The following is a 16,757-nucleotide window of genomic DNA, read 5'->3' as shown; positions in this document are numbered from 1 at the left end:
CGCGGCGGTTGTTGTTGCACGCCCGCCAATCGTCCGTGATGCTGCACGTGAGGCGCGTCGCGACATCGAGCCTCCTCGCCGTGAGGCTGTTCGCCGTCCGGTCGGGCCGTCGCAACGTCGCCGTGCCGCCGCCGGCCGATGGAAGAGCGTGTCGACGCGCGGTGGGCGACCGCGCCATCAGTCGCGGCGAGGTGTCGCGCGAGGTCATGCGCGACAATTACCTGAGGATGCTCGACAAGTGCAAGTGTGAGTGCCAACGGCCATGCCACGATCGCCATGTCGTCCTTGTGGGGGTGTGTGTGTGCGTGTACCTGTCTGCGAGCGAGTCCACGTCCGTCTTCCTCGCAACCGTCGAGAGACCGTCGGCGGTCGAGTGAGCGACGCCTGCGCGCCATTGCGCTCGCACCACAGTTCGATACCTCGATCGCGCGCGCGGCCTTGACACGCGGCGCGCAGGCGCGCCCCGCTCTCGAGATATCGAAGAGATCTCGAAAGCGACCTTGACACGCGCGTAGTAATTCATCAGGCGCATCATCCCTCCGCCTCGGGGGAGACGCGCCGTTACGCGTCTCTCTCTTTCTCTCTTTCCCTCTCTCTTCTCTCCTCCCTTCCTCTCTCTCCTTCTTTCTCTATTTATCTATCTATCTATCTATCTATCTCATTCCCTCGCGAAAAGGCGGGGGAGTGAGATTTCATTAAATGAGATGAGGTGAATTTTCGACACGATGGAGAGAGAGAGAGAGACGTCTCGCGGTTGCATTCTCGGGCGACGGCCACGGGGAAACTCGCCGGCGACGGCTGGCGCGTCGCCAGCTGTTTCGACACCGTGCGAGAGAGACGTTCAGTGTAACGCAATTAATCTTTTCCCGTTCTTCCCCGTGATGTGTCTTCGAAGGACGTCGAATCTCTCCCCGGCTTCTCATCGTCGCGGTCGGCGCGAATAATCTCCTCGAGATGGTTAAATTTGAATCTCCTGGGGCTGGAAAAGGGCAAGTAAGGCTGAGAGATACACCGCCATAGTAAATAAAATTTCATAAATCGAGGGAAATATATCAATCATGTACACTGGGTGTATCTTATGTACTGTTTTTCTCTACCGAAGAGGTAGTCGAGTATAACCGAAACGTTTGGTTCCATGTGAAGCAAACACTTTTACTATTTATGAAGTTTTACTTATTACGACGCTGTACCAGCCGTGCTTGGCTCTTCATGGCCATATAATTTCGATTTAATAATCTTTTCCTTGAAAACGCGAAGGTGAAACGCGAGCGGAGTTCGGGACCGCGCGTGTTATCATAGGTGTACGGTTGTATTTGAGTAATTAACGTGCACTCATCATAAATTCGGGGAACGCGCGAAGTTGAACTCGAAGCAACGGAGAATATCGCGCGAGAAAACAATTCCAGGCAGATTTCTGTGTAAATTCTGTCGCAAGCGCGAAAAAAACACACAATCCAGCCCCTCTCTCTCTTTCTCTCTCTCTCTCAAAGTTTAATTTTGAAGACGCTATATCTCTGCCAAATCAGCTGCGTTGGCAGATTTATTATCTTATCGTATTATCTTATCATTATGCTTAGATAATGATACGTTAAACCGTGCAACATGCAAATTTCCTCCGAGAGCGGGCAAATAAAGCAGGCACATAAATTATTGATGAGATTCAGCTGTTTCTTTCCGCGACTTTTACTTTATCTGATATATTCGTCGGTCTTAATTAATCAAGTGGCGACGGCATCGAAAAGCGGCGTAAAACGAAAGAACGTGGACAGATTAGATTTAGAATCGGGGATCGGTCGCTCTATTTCTTTCTCTCTCTCTCACGCGGAACGACGAGAGAGGAAGGAGACGTACGTAGAAAAATCTAGGACAGTGAAAATCAGTTCGTATCGCACATCTATAGAACGAAACGAGAGCGCCGCACAAATTGATCGCTAGCTGGATCCGAAGAAATAATAACCGTGCCGTCGTGTCGTTCCAATCGAGGACTTTGAGTCACGCGGAATTAAGATCAGAGATGCGAGCGCCGATACGTTGAAATAACACGGATTTCTTTTAAGACGTCTGAAATACCGGACCGGAATACCTCGCTTCCTTCCATCGTATTTCCGATACATTTTATTTTCATCTATAGAAAACAGCGCGCTCGGGCGCCTCCTTTTCACAAGTTCTCGAAATTAAACGCGGAGAGATGGAACACAGCTGTGATTTCGCTAATTCGTGATATCTGCGAATTTCTGATTTAGCGAAGAAGCTCCCGCAGGACGTGAATCCGAAGGGTGTCTTCGCGTGCAACGAGCTCGACTTGAAGGAGGTGCAGGTTTACGGATTCGATTATGATTACACGCTGGCGTGCTACAAGCCGTCCATGGATCACCTGCTTTACAGTCTGGGACGCGACATGCTCATTAAGAAGTACAAGGTTCATATCGATATACCTGTTTGTCAAGACAGATGTAAGATCGCCAATCTCCGTGCGCTTACTTTTTCCCCGTTTGACTTTCACCGAATACACCCAATACGATCGACACGACGTAACGTTGCGAACGTTATTGCCCTTACACACTCGCCACATTGAGAAGACTCACGACACCGTCGGCACCGCGCACCGGCTGAAAGTAATTCGAATATTCTATTCGAAAATCGCACGAAGGTTAGAAGGAGAAGATTGAAAAGTATAATGAGAAAGAGTCGTCGCGCGGAACTTGGCGATTTGTCCTTCTATTTCAAAGGACAGCCGCTCGGAATTTTCCGGCGAAATCAAAAGACAATTACGGCCGATTAGAATTTCACCTTCAACTTCCCTTAAACTCGTTTAATTGTCCTCCCCTCCCCCCTTTCGCCCCTCTCTTCAGTACCCGGAGGGAATTGCCAATCTGGAGTACAGGGAGAATTTCGCCGTCCGCGGCCTCCATTACGACATCGAAAAGGGTCTCCTCCTGAAGCTCGACAGCTTCCTGCAAATTCAATTTGGCGCCGTTTACCGTGGCTTGCATCAAGTGCCCGACGACGAGGTCTTGCGGGTCTACAAAAATAGGATAATACCGATAGCCTACGTCGAGGCGCCGCATAAACATTCCCACGTAAGTTCGTTATCGGATAAACGTAATCGCGCGCCTCGGAAGGCGAAGAATAACGCGTCGAGTAAGTGCTTAGAAAGTAAGCTTCTTAGAAAGTGTTTTTTATTATTATTATTCGCAATATAATATGTAATACTTAAAAAAAAGACTACGTTTTATTTTGATAAAGAAACGTTGCTGCTTTGCATTCATACGTATAAATTTTACTTCCGCACCTTCGATAAGATTTGAAAACCTGCAAACAAAATAGCACGTCGGTCTTTTGGTGCTTGCCCTCTGCTCATCGATAGAGGAAAACGGCCTCCGACTGTATTAAACGCCCAAACTGATCTCACTCTTTCTCTGTTTGCATGTAACGACATGTGTGTTTTTGACGATGGGTCGTTTCGTCTCGTAGAAGGTACGTTCATTGCTGTTCACGACGCAAACCTGAAGTGAAATATTCCAGTGATATATTTTCTTCTTCTCCGCTCAAGGACGCTCTGCAGAGCACGAAAATGGTCCAATTAGCCGACCTGTTTTCCGTGCCAGAAATGGGTCTGTTGTGCAACGTCACGGAGTATTTCCTGCAGAATCACATCGATTATCACCCGGAGATACTGTTCCGAGACGTCAAGGTAAACTAGATGATCCGATTTACAGCTGGCCGCGCGTTCACGCTCACCGATTTCACATTTCGATGAATCTCTTCCACGGTGTGCCTAGAATTCCGTACAAAACTGCCATCCTATAATGCACCAGTTGGTAGAGGAGAATGTCTCGGAGTACTTGGAGCAGAATAAGGATCTGAGACGATTCTTCGAGCGACTTCAAAAAGTGAAGAAGAACATGTTTCTGGTGACGAACAGTCCTTTCCATTTCGTGTAAGTTCTCTCCATCAGTCGACGGTCTTAAAGTTTCCCGTCATTTTACCCTCTTTTCCGCTGTATGAGCGCGATATCGACCGAACATACTGCTTCAGTGACAAGGGTATGGAATTTCTGGTGGGACCCAACTGGAAGGACTACTTTGACGTGGTGATTGTTCAAGCGAGGAAACCGAGATTCTTCACCGAGGAGTCCCGTCCGTTGAGGATCTACGATGAGGTTAAGCAAACGCAACTCTGGGATCGGGTCACCAAACTCAACAAAGGCGTCATATACCTCGAAGTGAGTACCTCCACTTTACATCACGCGTATTCGCCCGAGATATCGCGCGCCTCATCGCCATGAATCGTTTTAGGGAACGGTCAAACAATTGCAAGACATGACCGGATGGCGGGGACACCAGGTATTGTACTTCGGCGATCATCCGTACAGCGACCTGGCGGATGTGACTTTGGAACACGGCTGGCGAACCGGGGCGATAATCAAGGAATTGACGGTGATTTAAGCATAGAATTCTCACTGGCGAATGAAATCAATTTGCACCCGCGGAAGAGAGAAGGGCCGAGAGAAAGATAGATAGACAGGGAGATTCCCTATAAACGCGTAATATTCCTCGAATATGAAATGAATATTATTCAATATTAAAATAACACTCCTCTGATATTCGAAGAATGTTATTTAATATTTTTGAAGTATTTCACATTGTAATTGTAACAATATTAATTGCGTATTACGTTTTCAATTCAATCACAGCACGAGATCGAGACACTGAACGATCCGAAGTTCAAGGAGAACGCGAACTGGCTTCAGATGTTGACCGGCCTGATAGAGGAACACCAGGATTACGAGGGGCCGGAGGTGCAGGACGTGCTCGACGAGTGGATGGACGAGCGGGACCAGCTGAGAAACGAGATCAAATCGGTCTTTAACAAACAGTTCGGCTCGGTATTCAGAACGTACCACAACCCGACTTATTTCTCCCGAAGACTGTTCAGATTCGCCGACATCTATATGAGCTCGATCACGAATCTGTTGGAATACTCCACCAGTCACACCTTTTATCCCAGGAGGGGCGTGATGCCGCACGAGTACACTAGTTACTTTATGTAAAACCACTACGCTATTCCTACCCAGATAGCACAGGAATATGAATGAATACTTGATGAGTTATCTCATATCCCGGGCTGAAAAATATCAAGATGAAAAGTAAAATATCTCGAAAAGTGTTCACCCACCGATGATCTTACTCTAATACTTTTATACGCAGAACGAACAGAGGAATTGATCTGTGTTGAGAAAACTATATGATTCTATTAAAGAAAAAAGTGAAGTTGATCTTCGTTTGACTTTGATACCTCCACCCGAGGTCAAACCGATAAGATCGGATAAATAGATCTTTTCAAACCCTATAACTTTTATCTGAAAACAGTTTTTTATAAAACATATATTTTTCAAGATATTTCGGGGTCCCGGATTTTCCTCACCCTGTATATTTTTTTCACGTTTCAATTTTTCTTATTATGAACGTACGAATCTCTGCTTGCGATGTTCTGCGTATACTCATGGAATGTCCGATTCGAATATTCTGGAATTGAGAGCATTCGTATTTCATAAGAATATTCATAAAATATTTCGTGTTATCTGGATAGAGATGAATGACTTGTCGTCATTGTTTGCGTAACTAGGCAAGGCGCTTTCAGAACGTACGATTACGGCAACGGACTGACAGTAACAGTATTTTTCCGATCGTGAGTGAGGCCCATAGGTAACGTGGAACATCGCGGTGTGCCATAATGGCGTGGCTTTCTTGCACCAAGTCCCGCCTCATTATCAGGCGTTCACGCGTAATCACATGTATATGACATGTAAATCTATATCGATTAATGTTAATGCGCTTTTACAGCCGTTACAGCGTAGTTACAGATAATTTGCATTGAAATGCATGTAAACGCGATAAAACGGGTCGGGCCGTATGTATCACGAAGGCTCTTACATTATTATTACCATGACAATAGCCTTATTATGTAAAATGAAGTGATACATCATGTTGTAACAAGTAAAATGCATAGAATAGGAAACCAGGTAAAAGTTCAACCGCTACGTACAAAGTATTATTGGGCTAGATGAGACTCGTTAAATATTCAAAGAGAGATTCTAGTTACTGGAGAGTTTATTTTTAGTAAATTATATACGCGGAGAAAAGATATGTATATATATATATACACATATCTACATGTAAAGTGAGATACAAATTTCGGAAAGAATGCCGATCCGTATCCGTGTTGGTGTTCAATTATTTTTGCAAAGCGATTTACACTGGTAGCGCGCGTTGATGCATAATAAATTTGAAATGTAGCCTCGTCATTGTACTGCGTATTTACTATCACGTAAGCAAATGCAAGCATTTCGGCATTAGCTCTTGATCAAAATTTACATCGAATTCGATCGAGAAATCAAACAGTTATTTTGTTTCATTTGCTACGCCAATATATATTTCTTTCTCGTTTCATTCTCTTTACTGAATCGCCATTGAGTTAGTATTATCGCCACTTATTTTTAAGAAGTGCATGAGTGAATTTTCAGTTAAATGAGATTATAAATACGTAAAAATAAGAAGTTATATTAACTGTGGAGAGAGATCTCTTGTAGTATGTTCTTGAAATTTAGTTCTTAGGGAAACTAAATGTTCGAGAATGTCAAACATTTCATTGAAATAAGTACGGTGATGATTCCTGTATGAGAGATATATATATTTATTTAGTCCATATTTGCAGATGAAATGTATCATGTTTATTAAATATACCTTTATTTTCCATGCAACCAATGAGACTCTGTATTAAGACCGAGGAACCCCCAGATTTTGTATTAGGACCAAAGAGTACCTTGAATCGCGTTTACTTGCTTTTATACTCGATATATTTCAAACAATGCTTATACGCATGAATTCACAGAAAACAATCTTCACCAGCGATATTCATGCGGTACAATCTGTCTTTGTTTCGGGATTTTGCGTGATTTCAAATTTTTACGCATTTGACAAGGCGAAAGCTTAACAATATGTCTTGGAACTGGATTAAACCGAAGGTTCAGCTGACAATATTTTGCACACGTCCATCCTGTACATTGCTGGCAAATATATTGGTTAACGAGGAGAAATAGGAAAAGAAAGCTCGAAGATGCACAATAATAAGGTTCGTATAGACACGGTTAATAGTAATTTTTCTATAGTTTAAGTCGCTGTTAATAATAATTCTTGTGCACTCCAACATATGTACATATAAATCGGTCTACATGATATCGTAATTTTTGAAAATTTAATATTACACTAAAATAAACTATTGAACGTGTTTCCTAAAATGCCTAAAATTAACGCGACATATTGCTACATGAATTATCTTAGATTATCGTCCACTTCATTTCTCGATCGTCGAAATTTCATGTTTCATGTGAAATAATGCAACGACGTGTACAATTGCTGTTTCAGTATAACACCGATGTGACGATAAATAAGTCGAGCGCGTCCCAAGATATATATGCGTTTCAAAAAGAAGTCGCGCTCCAGAGACTATCGACGTTAGCTCTTCAGCAAGCTCGTAAAAATGTGATCTTTGCCGATGATGCGTTGGCGGGCGAGAATGCTATCGAAGAAACAAGGAAGCAGTCCACCAATACATTTTTACAAAACTTGGATAAAATCTCCAAGATGGAAATTATGAATGAAACGGTAAAATAATCCATTATCATGACCTGGGAAACATTTGTCATATATAATTAAATATACAATTATATATAAAGTGGTAATTTTACATATATATACATGTGGACATATTTTTTATAAATAATTATATATGAAAAATGTTTCCCCGCGGAGAGATCCAACGAAAATCAGAAATATAGTGTATTATTGGAACAAAACAATAGTTATCAGTGATAATTAATAAGAGCAAACGCGCGTCTACAGGTTGATGCCGAGTCTAAAAACACGGTAGAAGCAGATTCCAGGTTCGATTCTCTTTTAGAAAGATCGAGAGGCGAGGGATTTATAAAAACGAACCCGCATAGGAATACAGTCACCGGTCGTAAATCCATTATATTTATGCCGCCGGGCGTTCCAGCTGCGTTGAACGCAGCTACGCAAGACGCACAGCATAAGGTGACGGGAGTATAAAATCACATCGGGCGGAGCGAGGAGACGCGTAATAATACTCAGTTGTCGGCCGAACGAAATGGGTACTCTTATCCCGAGAAAGGCACGTTTTTAAGACAGGGATATTATTGCCTCTACTGAATACTCATTTCTTTCATAAATCAATGACTGAACGCGCCTCAGGCTATTGTCTGAGGCTTCCTCAAGTTATAGTGCGGTTAATCGACTCTTGAAAATCTTAATATTAATTAATTATTACGTAAGGCCGGCAAAAATCATTTTTATCAAGTAATTCTACTCAGTCACACTCGAATTTGGACATTTCAATAGCAAAGAAATATGCTTAGCCAATTTATCATACATTTTTTTCTTACGATTCTTGCTGATTTCTCATCTCAAAATTCAAAATGCTTTTAAAACCTAACGCGATGACGAACGAGCCGAAAGTAACAAGGTGGCGTCAAATGACGTCTCTAACGCCGATGTTTATTTTTTTTCTTAAAACATCATTTAACGTCACCTTGCTATTTGGGAACTTAGATAGCGGCACTGTTTTTCATGACCGAAAATCTAAAAGAAACACCTACTCCGATTGGAATTACTTGACAAAAATTTTCTCGTCAACCTGTGTTACTCTTCTAGATGTGTGATTTAGAAACGAGTTTTCTCTCTTCTTAATCGCGCCACAGAGAGAGAGAAAGAGAGAGTGTATCTAATCTACGCAATATGGAGTTTCCGTGCGTGATAGAGATAGTAATCCGTTATTGTGATAATCCTCGCTTCGCCGAGAACGGTCCTTCCCTTAACTCTACATTTACATACATACACAGGATATCTATCTATCGATGATTATTTATTATACAATGTAACAAGTGACATACGATTGATTATTATACAGTCGTCACACACAGACGAAGCTAGGAACTCTGGAACGCCTGTGGAACCCCTGTCGATCGGGAGCGCACATTCGAGAATGAAAGCCTCTGTGAATATCGGGGTGAAAAGTATGCAGATGGATATGCCGCCGACCACTTCTCTCACGCCGCTGGAAGCGGTCGCTATTTCGTGCACGCTCGAGGAATACCTGGAGAAACTCGCTACCTTCGGTTACGTAATACAAGCCGACGTCGATCCGCGTTGGGACGACGCGTTTAAGACGATCGACGAGACGTACGGGGTGCCCGATGAGCCTAGGATAATCTTTCGAGAAGACATGGGCCTCCTACCGCTGGTACCCAACGCGAGTGAGAAGATGCAGAGGGACAGGTGTGCGAGGCATTTGCGATCTTCCAGTTCCCAGACGGCACGCGATATTTATGAAATGTTGGAAAAAAAAAACATAGATATTAGATATTCAGCAAATATCCACGGATCTGTTATTTATGAAAGAATAATCTGACATTGATTAGTATTAAATAATTATCTCTTACGACCCAGAAAAATGTGGTTCTCACAACGAGAAATTCCGTTCCCTTCGACCAAAGTGCGTCTGGCTGTTTCCCTTTCTGATTAATGCAACCAGACTTTTCTGATCCGTGATGATTTCACTTAAGCGAAATCACGTGGATCGTGTTTTTATTATTTACGACAAACATTCTTCATATATATCTTTCCATATTTATCACAATCTCTCTCATGCCCGACTTTCCCGGAGCATTGGAATATTTACGAAATATTTCATATTTATACTCAAAAAGCACTTTATAAATATCGCGCGCTGTCTGGGATATTCTCCGAGTTACGTTCCGCGTGAAGATTTCACGCAGCCTCTCGTGGGCGAGAGAACATCTTCGCGAATATCCGCTCAGGAACTACGTGCAGAAGGTCCTCGAAAAAGTTTTTCACGACGTGAGGGACAACCGAAGATTCGACAGTCTGCAGAAAGAAATTCATGAAATTGCGAAGAAGCAAGAGAGCGAGCATAATCTCTCGGTGGACGCGGAGATATGGCAGGACCAAGCGGAGCAACTTCGGGAGCTGCTGGAGATTGATCGAAAGGCGAACGAGGAGAATAGGAAGAAGACGATTAGTCTCGATCAGAAAAGCGACGCGCAGGTCGACCACGCGATATTCTCGAACAGCGCGAAACTAAGTAATCCATGGGCGCGCAGAAGCTTGCGGCAACATTGCCGCAACATAATGCTCAATATTGCTGCAATGTTGCAACAATGTTAACGTTAGCTTTTGTGCGAGAAGTTACACGGACCATTTCGATGCCGCACTCTCGATATCCTAAATCCCGTCGTTGCGGTGTTGCGCCCAGGTTACGCGGAAAAATGGGCGAAGGCCAGATTGGAGCAGCAGGATCTGAAGCTGAAGCTGCAAAAGACGGATATGATGGACGAACTGAGCGACAACACGAGGGAATACAGCACGGAACAAATTATCTCGGCGGAAATGACCGCCTTCTTGGAAACGGATATCACGGATAAAAAAGAGCAGACGGCCGAGTGGACGAAAAGATACAACGAGGAAATCGTGCAACGACAGCAAGAAATAGATGAGCTTAAGGTACACTCGAATGTCTCGATACCTGTGTCGAGAGAGAGACTTCATTCTTCACCCACTGTTTTGCAAGTAGCATCCGAACAGCTCGCTCGAACCCTATTTTTGTCCGTGACAGAGAAAGATAGAAAAGCAAAAATTTGAGACGGAAGAAATGCGCGCTTTGAGAGACACGCGACAAGAGTTCATCGACGAGTGCGACGCTGAAGAGAAGAGATTGCAGGAAGAGGCGAGGTATCGGGAGAAGCTGAATAGGGCCGCGACTATCATCCAGTCAGCATGGAGGGACTACATGGTGAGGCATAAATTAGGGCAGTACAAAGACTTGGGGGAACAAACGAGGAGTCTTGAGAAATCGAAGAAACCGAGAGGAGCGGCCGGTAAGAAGAGAAGATGAGAAGCGCACCCGGGACGGAAGTTCGAAGAGAAAGAGGACTTCAATGCCTGAGCAAACGACAGAGAGAGAGAGAAAGAGAGAGTTCGGTACTTATATATATTTATACCTCGCATTTTTCGTTGAAGAGAAAGATTCCGTCTTCTGTACATACTATCGTACATATATAATGCCTCCGAGTTTTGCGTCTGTATAAATTACTCAAATATATATATATGTATATTTCTTAAACAAATATCAGAGATACAGTATTTACACATGAAGTTCCGACTCACACTCATGCAAAACACCGCGAGCGCACAGGGCACACTACACAACGTGTTATGTGAACGGTTACCGAGTACGAATACCGCGCGCAGTTATTATAATAATTATAATAATAACGAGATATAAATACTTAGTGAATGTAGAATTGTATTCGTACTCGGTAAGGGCGCGTCATCATCATCATCATCAAGAAATGGCTTTCACGTTTATCTCTCTATCTAATTGATCGCACGTTCCAAGCTAAAACGATCGAGTAGCCGCTGAAGTAAATCAGTGACACTATGTGTGTGTGTGTGTCTGTATATATATGTATGTGCGTCCGTGTGTGTGTGTGTGCGTCCGTGTGTGTGTGTGTGTGTGATGATCAACTGTACATTCTTCGTTTGCACGGCGACATTTAGTATGATCACAATTGCGCGGATCGCCACGCTGGCGAGTACAGATCGACGGTGCTACGATGAAAAATTGCACGCAACACACGCTCACGGGAATTCAAGCAGACCATCTTTGTCGTTCAGTCCGTATGCACGTGTAGCGCATTACTGTACGGTGATTCTTAGCAGTGGCAAAGCTATCAAACGATTCAACTCTACCTTGCGTCTGATCTTTTCGGTACGGAAGGCGCGCCTGAAACACCCGTCGTTTCGGAAAACGCTTGTTATGGCAGCGTCACGCGCATCGTCTCGAGAATTCTCTCTCTCTCTCTCTCTCTCTCTCTCTCTCTCTCTCTCTACAAAAAGGATCCGAAATCTTCCTAAATATCTGCCCTAAAAGAAGTTCGTAATTTCATTTGATAGTTATCACTATCTCTTTTATTTATATTTATATATATATATAACTAAATAGTCCTTCCTCTCTCGTTCCACGATTGAATTAGGTGTACAACGCGTTTACATTTCCTCGGCCATTGAAAGGCGCGCACACACACACACACACACACTTGCGGAGCGTCGGCCGTCGTTTGCCGCTCCGTTACGCCGCCGTACCGAAAAGCTGGACGCAACGCGTATCGAAAACACGAGGACACGCATCCGATAATGCGAGATGACTCGGCCGAGACAGTGCGTACTAATTCGCCGTCGTGCGTATCACGAACCTCCCGAGTCCGTTTCAACGAGAGTTAAACACGGCCTCTCCAGCCACGAGGTAGTGAAAATTAAATTCGGGCTAAGGACAGAGCGAAGGATACGAAGGTGTGTCACCGTCCACGTCGCGGACGAGGATAAGAAGAATTCGAGGATAGTAATTGCTCCTATTACGACGGGGATGATCCGCGCGATTCGTGCGTTTAATTGAAGTGGAACTTGAACTGGAAGGGGGAGCCGTGGAAGTGGTGGAACTCTTGGAAGGGATTGAAGCCCTGCTGATGTCGGCCCGACTCGGGATCCAGCGGGTCCTCGCCCTGATCGAACTTCGCCCTCTTCTCGTCGTCGGTGAGGACCTCTTTGGCGGCGGCGATGTCGATGAACTTCTTCTGGGCGTGCTTCTTCTCGTCGCCCTCCTGGAAGTTGTCCGGATGCCACTTCTGCGCCGCTTTCCTGTACGCCTTGATGATATCCCGCTTCTTCGCGGTCCTGGGCACGCCCAGGATCTTGTAATAGTCCCGCGACTCCGACATCTTCTGCCGTTGTTGCGCTTTCTGCAGACCCTGCTTCGCCCGTTGGAAGTTCGGGTCTATCTCCAACGCGTCCTTGAAGTCCCGGATGGCTGTCGTGGGGACAAAGTATTTGTAACGTACGACTTGATCGTCACTAAACGCCACAGGGCGTATCTAAGCCCTTGTCTACGACCTTGCTTTAAAGCGCGAGTCGCAAGCAAATCGAGCGATCACGATCAATTATTCTTCTAACGAACGACTGTGATTGGCCAATTAAAGCGAGGTCGCGGACAAGGGGTAACTTTAACCTTCTAAGCCGTAAGATTGATCTTAACACGCGGTTGATTATGACATTATACACGTGCAAGCAAGAAACAAATATCTGTCTGAAAGGAATCCCGTTTTACTGCATATTTCTTATGCACTACACTCGTTACTGGCTGCACAGGATGGGCGATAATATTTTTACGCATGGTGTAATTCAATGTTTCCGCTAGAAATTTGTCCTAGAATGCGCCGGCGAAACGACGGTCGGGTAGGAATCGTTCCGAATAAAGCGGATGAATTACCATCGTCGAACATCTCCGCAGCGAGATACGCCTCCGCGCTGTCGCAGATGACACCCGGCTCCTTCCTGATCTTCAATGCTTCCTGGCAGTTGTTAATCGCGTCCGTTGTCTCGGAAGTGCCGGTGTGACACTTGCAGAGAAGATGAAAGGCTGCGAACCGCACATTTTGCTCGTCCGGCTCTTGCTTCAACACACGCCCGGCCGAATCGACGCACTCCTCGTACCTCGAATCTTCCGACGCCTTTTCCGCGTCTTGCAGCAACTTGCTGATCTTTCGTATCTTCTTGTAGAACGGGAAGCATTCCTTATGATCTGGATCGAGCTTCAAGCATTCTCGAATCTCTCTAAACATTTGTAGTTCAAGTTAACGTCGCGCTCGAACGCATAAGCATCGATGATAATCGTGACTAAAGGAGAAGGTGGTATTACGGCCCCCCCTTGATATCTCCGCTATCGAGCGACGAATTTCAACGATCACTTGTGGAATCATTCGTTCGGTAACTCACCGTTACGCAACGCCGATAACATGCACAACAATCGGCATTTGTTACAACGTATTTTTACCTTCGAGCATTCCGAGACGTTTAAAGATACATTTGATCATTGAATCGCACACATATTTCATGATCTCGGGCATATTATTATACGTATATACGTACACTTAAAGTGTTTCGTTCGTTACTTAACATTTTATCCATATTTCAGCTGTTCGGTTATTCGATTATCAACCAAGTAATCGCACAAAACGAGGGACCATGATATCACCCACCTCTGCCAAGTTCTCACTTCCAACTCACTTCAATGCTTCCTCCACCTGTCCAAGACGATAGAGCCACGTCGAGAGCTTGAAAAATCCTTCCGTATTGTCGGACAACAATTTTGTAGTCGAGCGTATATCGGATATGGCGCTCATATAATCACCGAGGACTAAATAACTCTCGGCCCTGCGCTCTCTGAGGTCAGACGACCACGGACACACTTCGATGAGCCGCGTGATATGGTGCACAGCTGCCCCATGCTCACCATTACGCACCAACAAGTCGATGTCCTTCATGTCTTCCCTAGCTGGGTATAATTTATCTAAGGCATTCAAGGCATCTCTATTATTTGGTTCTACAGACAGCTGCAACAGAGTAAGATGAGTATGGGAGTACTCCCACGTTACACGAGTAAGCCTTGAATACAAGAACAACATACCACGTCCACGAAGTTGGCCTCAGCCTCGTCGAAGTTGGCTTGCCTGAGCAAAATGTTGCCACGCTGCAGCCTGGCCGGTATAAAGTCCGCATTCAATTCCAGAACCTTGTCAAGGTCGTGGAGGGCGAATTTGGCCTTACCCAGAGCTAAGTAAACCGTTCCTCTCTTGTAGTGCGTCAGGTAATTAGTCGGGTCGCCATCTGAAAGAGGCTTATATTCACAAACGCTTGCTTTCCTTCTCTCTTTTATGATATTTATATTCACTCCTCGTTGCTCCCGGTAAGACGACGATGCATCAGAGAGACGTACACATCAGAGAGGCATCTCGAAACCGGTCTCGGCATCTCATGACTCAGACTTACCGACAGCTGCGTGATAGTGCGACAGTGCGTCCTGCAGCTGGCCCTTCGCCAGGAACTCCCTGCCGAGCTCCAAATGCTTATTGATCTCCAATTGAGAGACGCTTCCTACCGCTGTAAGGCAACCTCGTATTGTTAATCGTGCGTGGGCAGGTGCTGATTTATTCAAACCGGGGAAGGGTTTAAAAGGTTAGGGCCACGTACCGTCCAGGGCGAAATTGAACAGAGCCGTCAGCAGGAGAACGTACATGACTGAGAAGGAAACGGTCCGCCGAGCGAGCGCGCTGGGCCAGCAACGTTGCGAGTAAGAAAATCGACTCGAGTCGCGCCGAGAAAGCAACACCTATCCGGCCGATAACACAAAACCGTTCAGCCACGCCGCCATTGCGATCGTGGTCTTACGCGATTGGTAACGGCGTCAACCCGTGTTTCCCCACTACTCGAGATTTAAATTTGCTAGGAGGCCAATAAACATTGAGTAACAGCAGCAGTGTTACGGCAACGTTATAATTTGCCACTCGACGATGTAAATGTTACGCATAACCTGTGTTGTGTTGCGCTTATATCGTTGAACGCGAAACTACAACCTTGATGTAATGTTTTTTTTTTATTGTTACTTGGCGCTTCCTGGCAGGTCCGTTCCTCTCGTGTTCTCTTCAGCAAAATTTATTATTATTGCCGTCGCTTGCTTTCGTCTTTCTATCTTTCACTTCGTTTCTTTCCCATTACGCATTATGTTTAATCGCACCATTTCTCATTTTTATTCTTAATATTTAATATTTATCGCTAACGCATTTGCATCGTGCGCAAAACCTTACCGATGTCAATATCCAATACTTACATACTCGAGTATTATCGAAAAAATACGAGCCTTTCGGGTATTTTTCAGATATTTCTCCCGCCGGAAATCTGATTATTTCGAGTAATATACAAGTATAATAAAGTGCGTTGAAATCCCTGTTTTCGCGCGATAAATGTTAAAGACAGCTGGAAATAATAGTAGCGATTATTTTACGAGAAACTGGACAAAAGTTCTGGACAACCAATCAATGAACGTCTCGCAGATCGCAGTAATATTCTATAAGCCCGACAAAGTGTAGATGAGCGCCATCTCGAGGCTTCTGGAATATTTATCTTTTCACGGTCAGCGTGTAGAAATCGGGCGCGTCGTTACTTCAATAATCGATTGTGCTTACAGGAATAAGCAACATCGATCATAGATCGATCGCGTAAAAATGGCCGGTCTCACCGTCCCTTGTTCGCCTGTACATTTGAGGCACAAGGTGCGCCAATATTTTATTATACATATTATACGATAAAATTATATACCCACAATTACGTATATAATAGCATTTCGGAATAGTTGTACCTTTAATTAAAGAAATTATTAATAAGTGTTATTTATTAATAAGAAATTATTAATACGCGTCGATAGCGCGCGCCTGTCTTGTTTCCATGCTAAATATATTAACGTTATTTTACAAAAATATAATTGTGTTAATCCTTTATTATTATTGATAAAAAAAAAGGAAGAACGTCGTAACAAAATGGTTACTGGAAGAAGTAATTTAAGACGAATAATGGCATTGCAAGTAACGTCACTTCTCGACCCTCCCTAATACACACTACATTGGTGTTACATTGGCTCAACATTGGCCAATGTTGAGCCAATGCAATGCCAATAAAGTGTATTATTAAAGTTGCTTAGATTCTAGTGCAGTCTCAGTACAATTAACAAAACCAAATCTTACGTGTGATCCTTTTGTAATCTTTATTATA

General features: G+C 44.3%; 5 protein-coding genes across 8 annotated transcripts in view; 3 read left to right on the top strand and 2 right to left on the bottom strand.

The window, feature by feature from the left end:
• Positions 1 to 538, bottom strand: part of LOC106748197 — a 63,771-nt gene extending 63,233 nt beyond the window's left edge. Inside the window, exon 1 of the mRNA XM_014626483.1 lies at positions 222 to 538. Coding sequence (XP_014481969.1) covers positions 222 to 535 — 314 coding nt within the window. The 5' untranslated portion in view covers positions 536 to 538. The remainder of the gene's footprint in view (positions 1 to 221) is intronic.
• On the top strand, positions 5 to 8,932 carry LOC106748198 (5'-nucleotidase domain-containing protein 3). Of its 4 annotated transcripts, none has more exons than XM_014626489.1 (8): positions 5 to 246; positions 2,244 to 2,419; positions 2,853 to 3,080; positions 3,554 to 3,694; positions 3,783 to 3,940; positions 4,039 to 4,225; positions 4,299 to 4,439; positions 4,697 to 8,932. In XM_014626489.1, the coding sequence occupies exons 1-8, from the start codon at positions 39 to 41 to the stop codon at positions 5,051 to 5,053; spliced, it is 1,596 nt and encodes a 531-aa protein (XP_014481975.1). In that variant the 5' UTR covers positions 5 to 38; the 3' UTR covers positions 5,054 to 8,932. The 4 variants fall into 4 exon arrangements, with proteins under 4 accessions (XP_014481975.1, XP_014481974.1, XP_014481976.1 ...); XM_014626488.1 differs by having other exon boundaries at positions 12 to 246; positions 3,551 to 3,694; XM_014626490.1 differs by lacking the exon at positions 5 to 246 and adding an exon at positions 857 to 993 and having other exon boundaries at positions 2,249 to 2,419; positions 2,853 to 3,079; positions 3,550 to 3,694.
• LOC106748150 lies at positions 7,120 to 10,347 on the top strand. The gene is made up of 4 exons (XM_014626394.1): positions 7,120 to 7,134; positions 7,428 to 7,667; positions 7,905 to 8,096; positions 8,848 to 10,347. The coding sequence occupies exons 1-4, from the start codon at positions 7,120 to 7,122 to the stop codon at positions 9,487 to 9,489; spliced, it is 1,089 nt and encodes a 362-aa protein (XP_014481880.1). The 3' UTR covers positions 9,490 to 10,347.
• Positions 9,532 to 11,984, top strand: LOC106748148 (IQ domain-containing protein D-like). Its single transcript, XM_014626393.1, has 4 exons — positions 9,532 to 9,536; positions 9,899 to 10,145; positions 10,272 to 10,601; positions 10,714 to 11,984. The coding sequence occupies exons 1-4, from the start codon at positions 9,532 to 9,534 to the stop codon at positions 10,990 to 10,992; spliced, it is 861 nt and encodes a 286-aa protein (XP_014481879.1). The 3' UTR covers positions 10,993 to 11,984.
• On the bottom strand, positions 11,196 to 15,372 carry LOC106748199 (dnaJ homolog subfamily C member 3). The gene is made up of 6 exons (XM_014626492.1): positions 15,183 to 15,372; positions 14,982 to 15,092; positions 14,620 to 14,819; positions 14,220 to 14,545; positions 13,423 to 13,766; positions 11,196 to 12,963 (listed from the first exon to the last, which is right to left on the bottom strand). The coding sequence occupies exons 1-6, from the start codon at positions 15,226 to 15,228 to the stop codon at positions 12,545 to 12,547; spliced, it is 1,446 nt and encodes a 481-aa protein (XP_014481978.1). The 5' UTR covers positions 15,229 to 15,372; the 3' UTR covers positions 11,196 to 12,544.
• Between the last annotated feature and the right edge of the window lie 1,385 nt (positions 15,373 to 16,757).

This window comes from Dinoponera quadriceps, unplaced genomic scaffold (assembly GCF_001313825.1).
Source record: "Dinoponera quadriceps isolate SergipeBrazil2010 unplaced genomic scaffold, ASM131382v1 scaffold2600, whole genome shotgun sequence".
NCBI lineage: Eukaryota > Metazoa > Arthropoda > Insecta > Hymenoptera > Formicidae > Dinoponera > Dinoponera quadriceps.
The sequence above is the reverse complement of the archived record's forward strand: the minus strand, read 5'-3'. Positions and strand labels throughout refer to the sequence as shown.

Coding starts and splice junctions, on each gene's coding strand:
- LOC106748198 (XM_014626488.1), top strand. CDS start 39: ATGCTGCACGTGAGGCGCGTCGCGACATCGAGCCTCCTCGCCGTGAGG. Junction 3,081..3,550: donor CGCCGCATAAACATTCCCAC/GTAAGTTCGTTA, acceptor TCTTCTCCGCTC/AAGGACGCTCTGCAGAGCAC. Junction 4,226..4,298: donor AAGGCGTCATATACCTCGAA/GTGAGTACCTCC, acceptor GAATCGTTTTAG/GGAACGGTCAAACAATTGCA.
- LOC106748150 (XM_014626394.1), top strand. Junction 7,668..7,904: donor TGGAAATTATGAATGAAACG/GTAAAATAATCC, acceptor GCGCGTCTACAG/GTTGATGCCGAGTCTAAAAA. Junction 8,097..8,847: donor CGCAAGACGCACAGCATAAG/GTGACGGGAGTA, acceptor TAGAGATAGTAA/TCCGTTATTGTGATAATCCT.
- LOC106748148 (XM_014626393.1), top strand. Junction 10,146..10,271: donor ATCAGAAAAGCGACGCGCAG/GTCGACCACGCG, acceptor TGTTAACGTTAG/CTTTTGTGCGAGAAGTTACA. Junction 10,602..10,713: donor AAGAAATAGATGAGCTTAAG/GTACACTCGAAT, acceptor TGTCCGTGACAG/AGAAAGATAGAAAAGCAAAA.
- LOC106748199 (XM_014626492.1), bottom strand. CDS start 15,228: ATGTACGTTCTCCTGCTGACGGCTCTGTTCAATTTCGCCCTGGACG. Junction 14,546..14,619: donor AGGCCAACTTCGTGGACGTG/GTATGTTGTTCT, acceptor ACTCTGTTGCAG/CTGTCTGTAGAACCAAATAA. Junction 12,964..13,422: donor TGCGGAGATGTTCGACGATG/GTAATTCATCCG, acceptor TCCCCACGACAG/CCATCCGGGACTTCAAGGAC.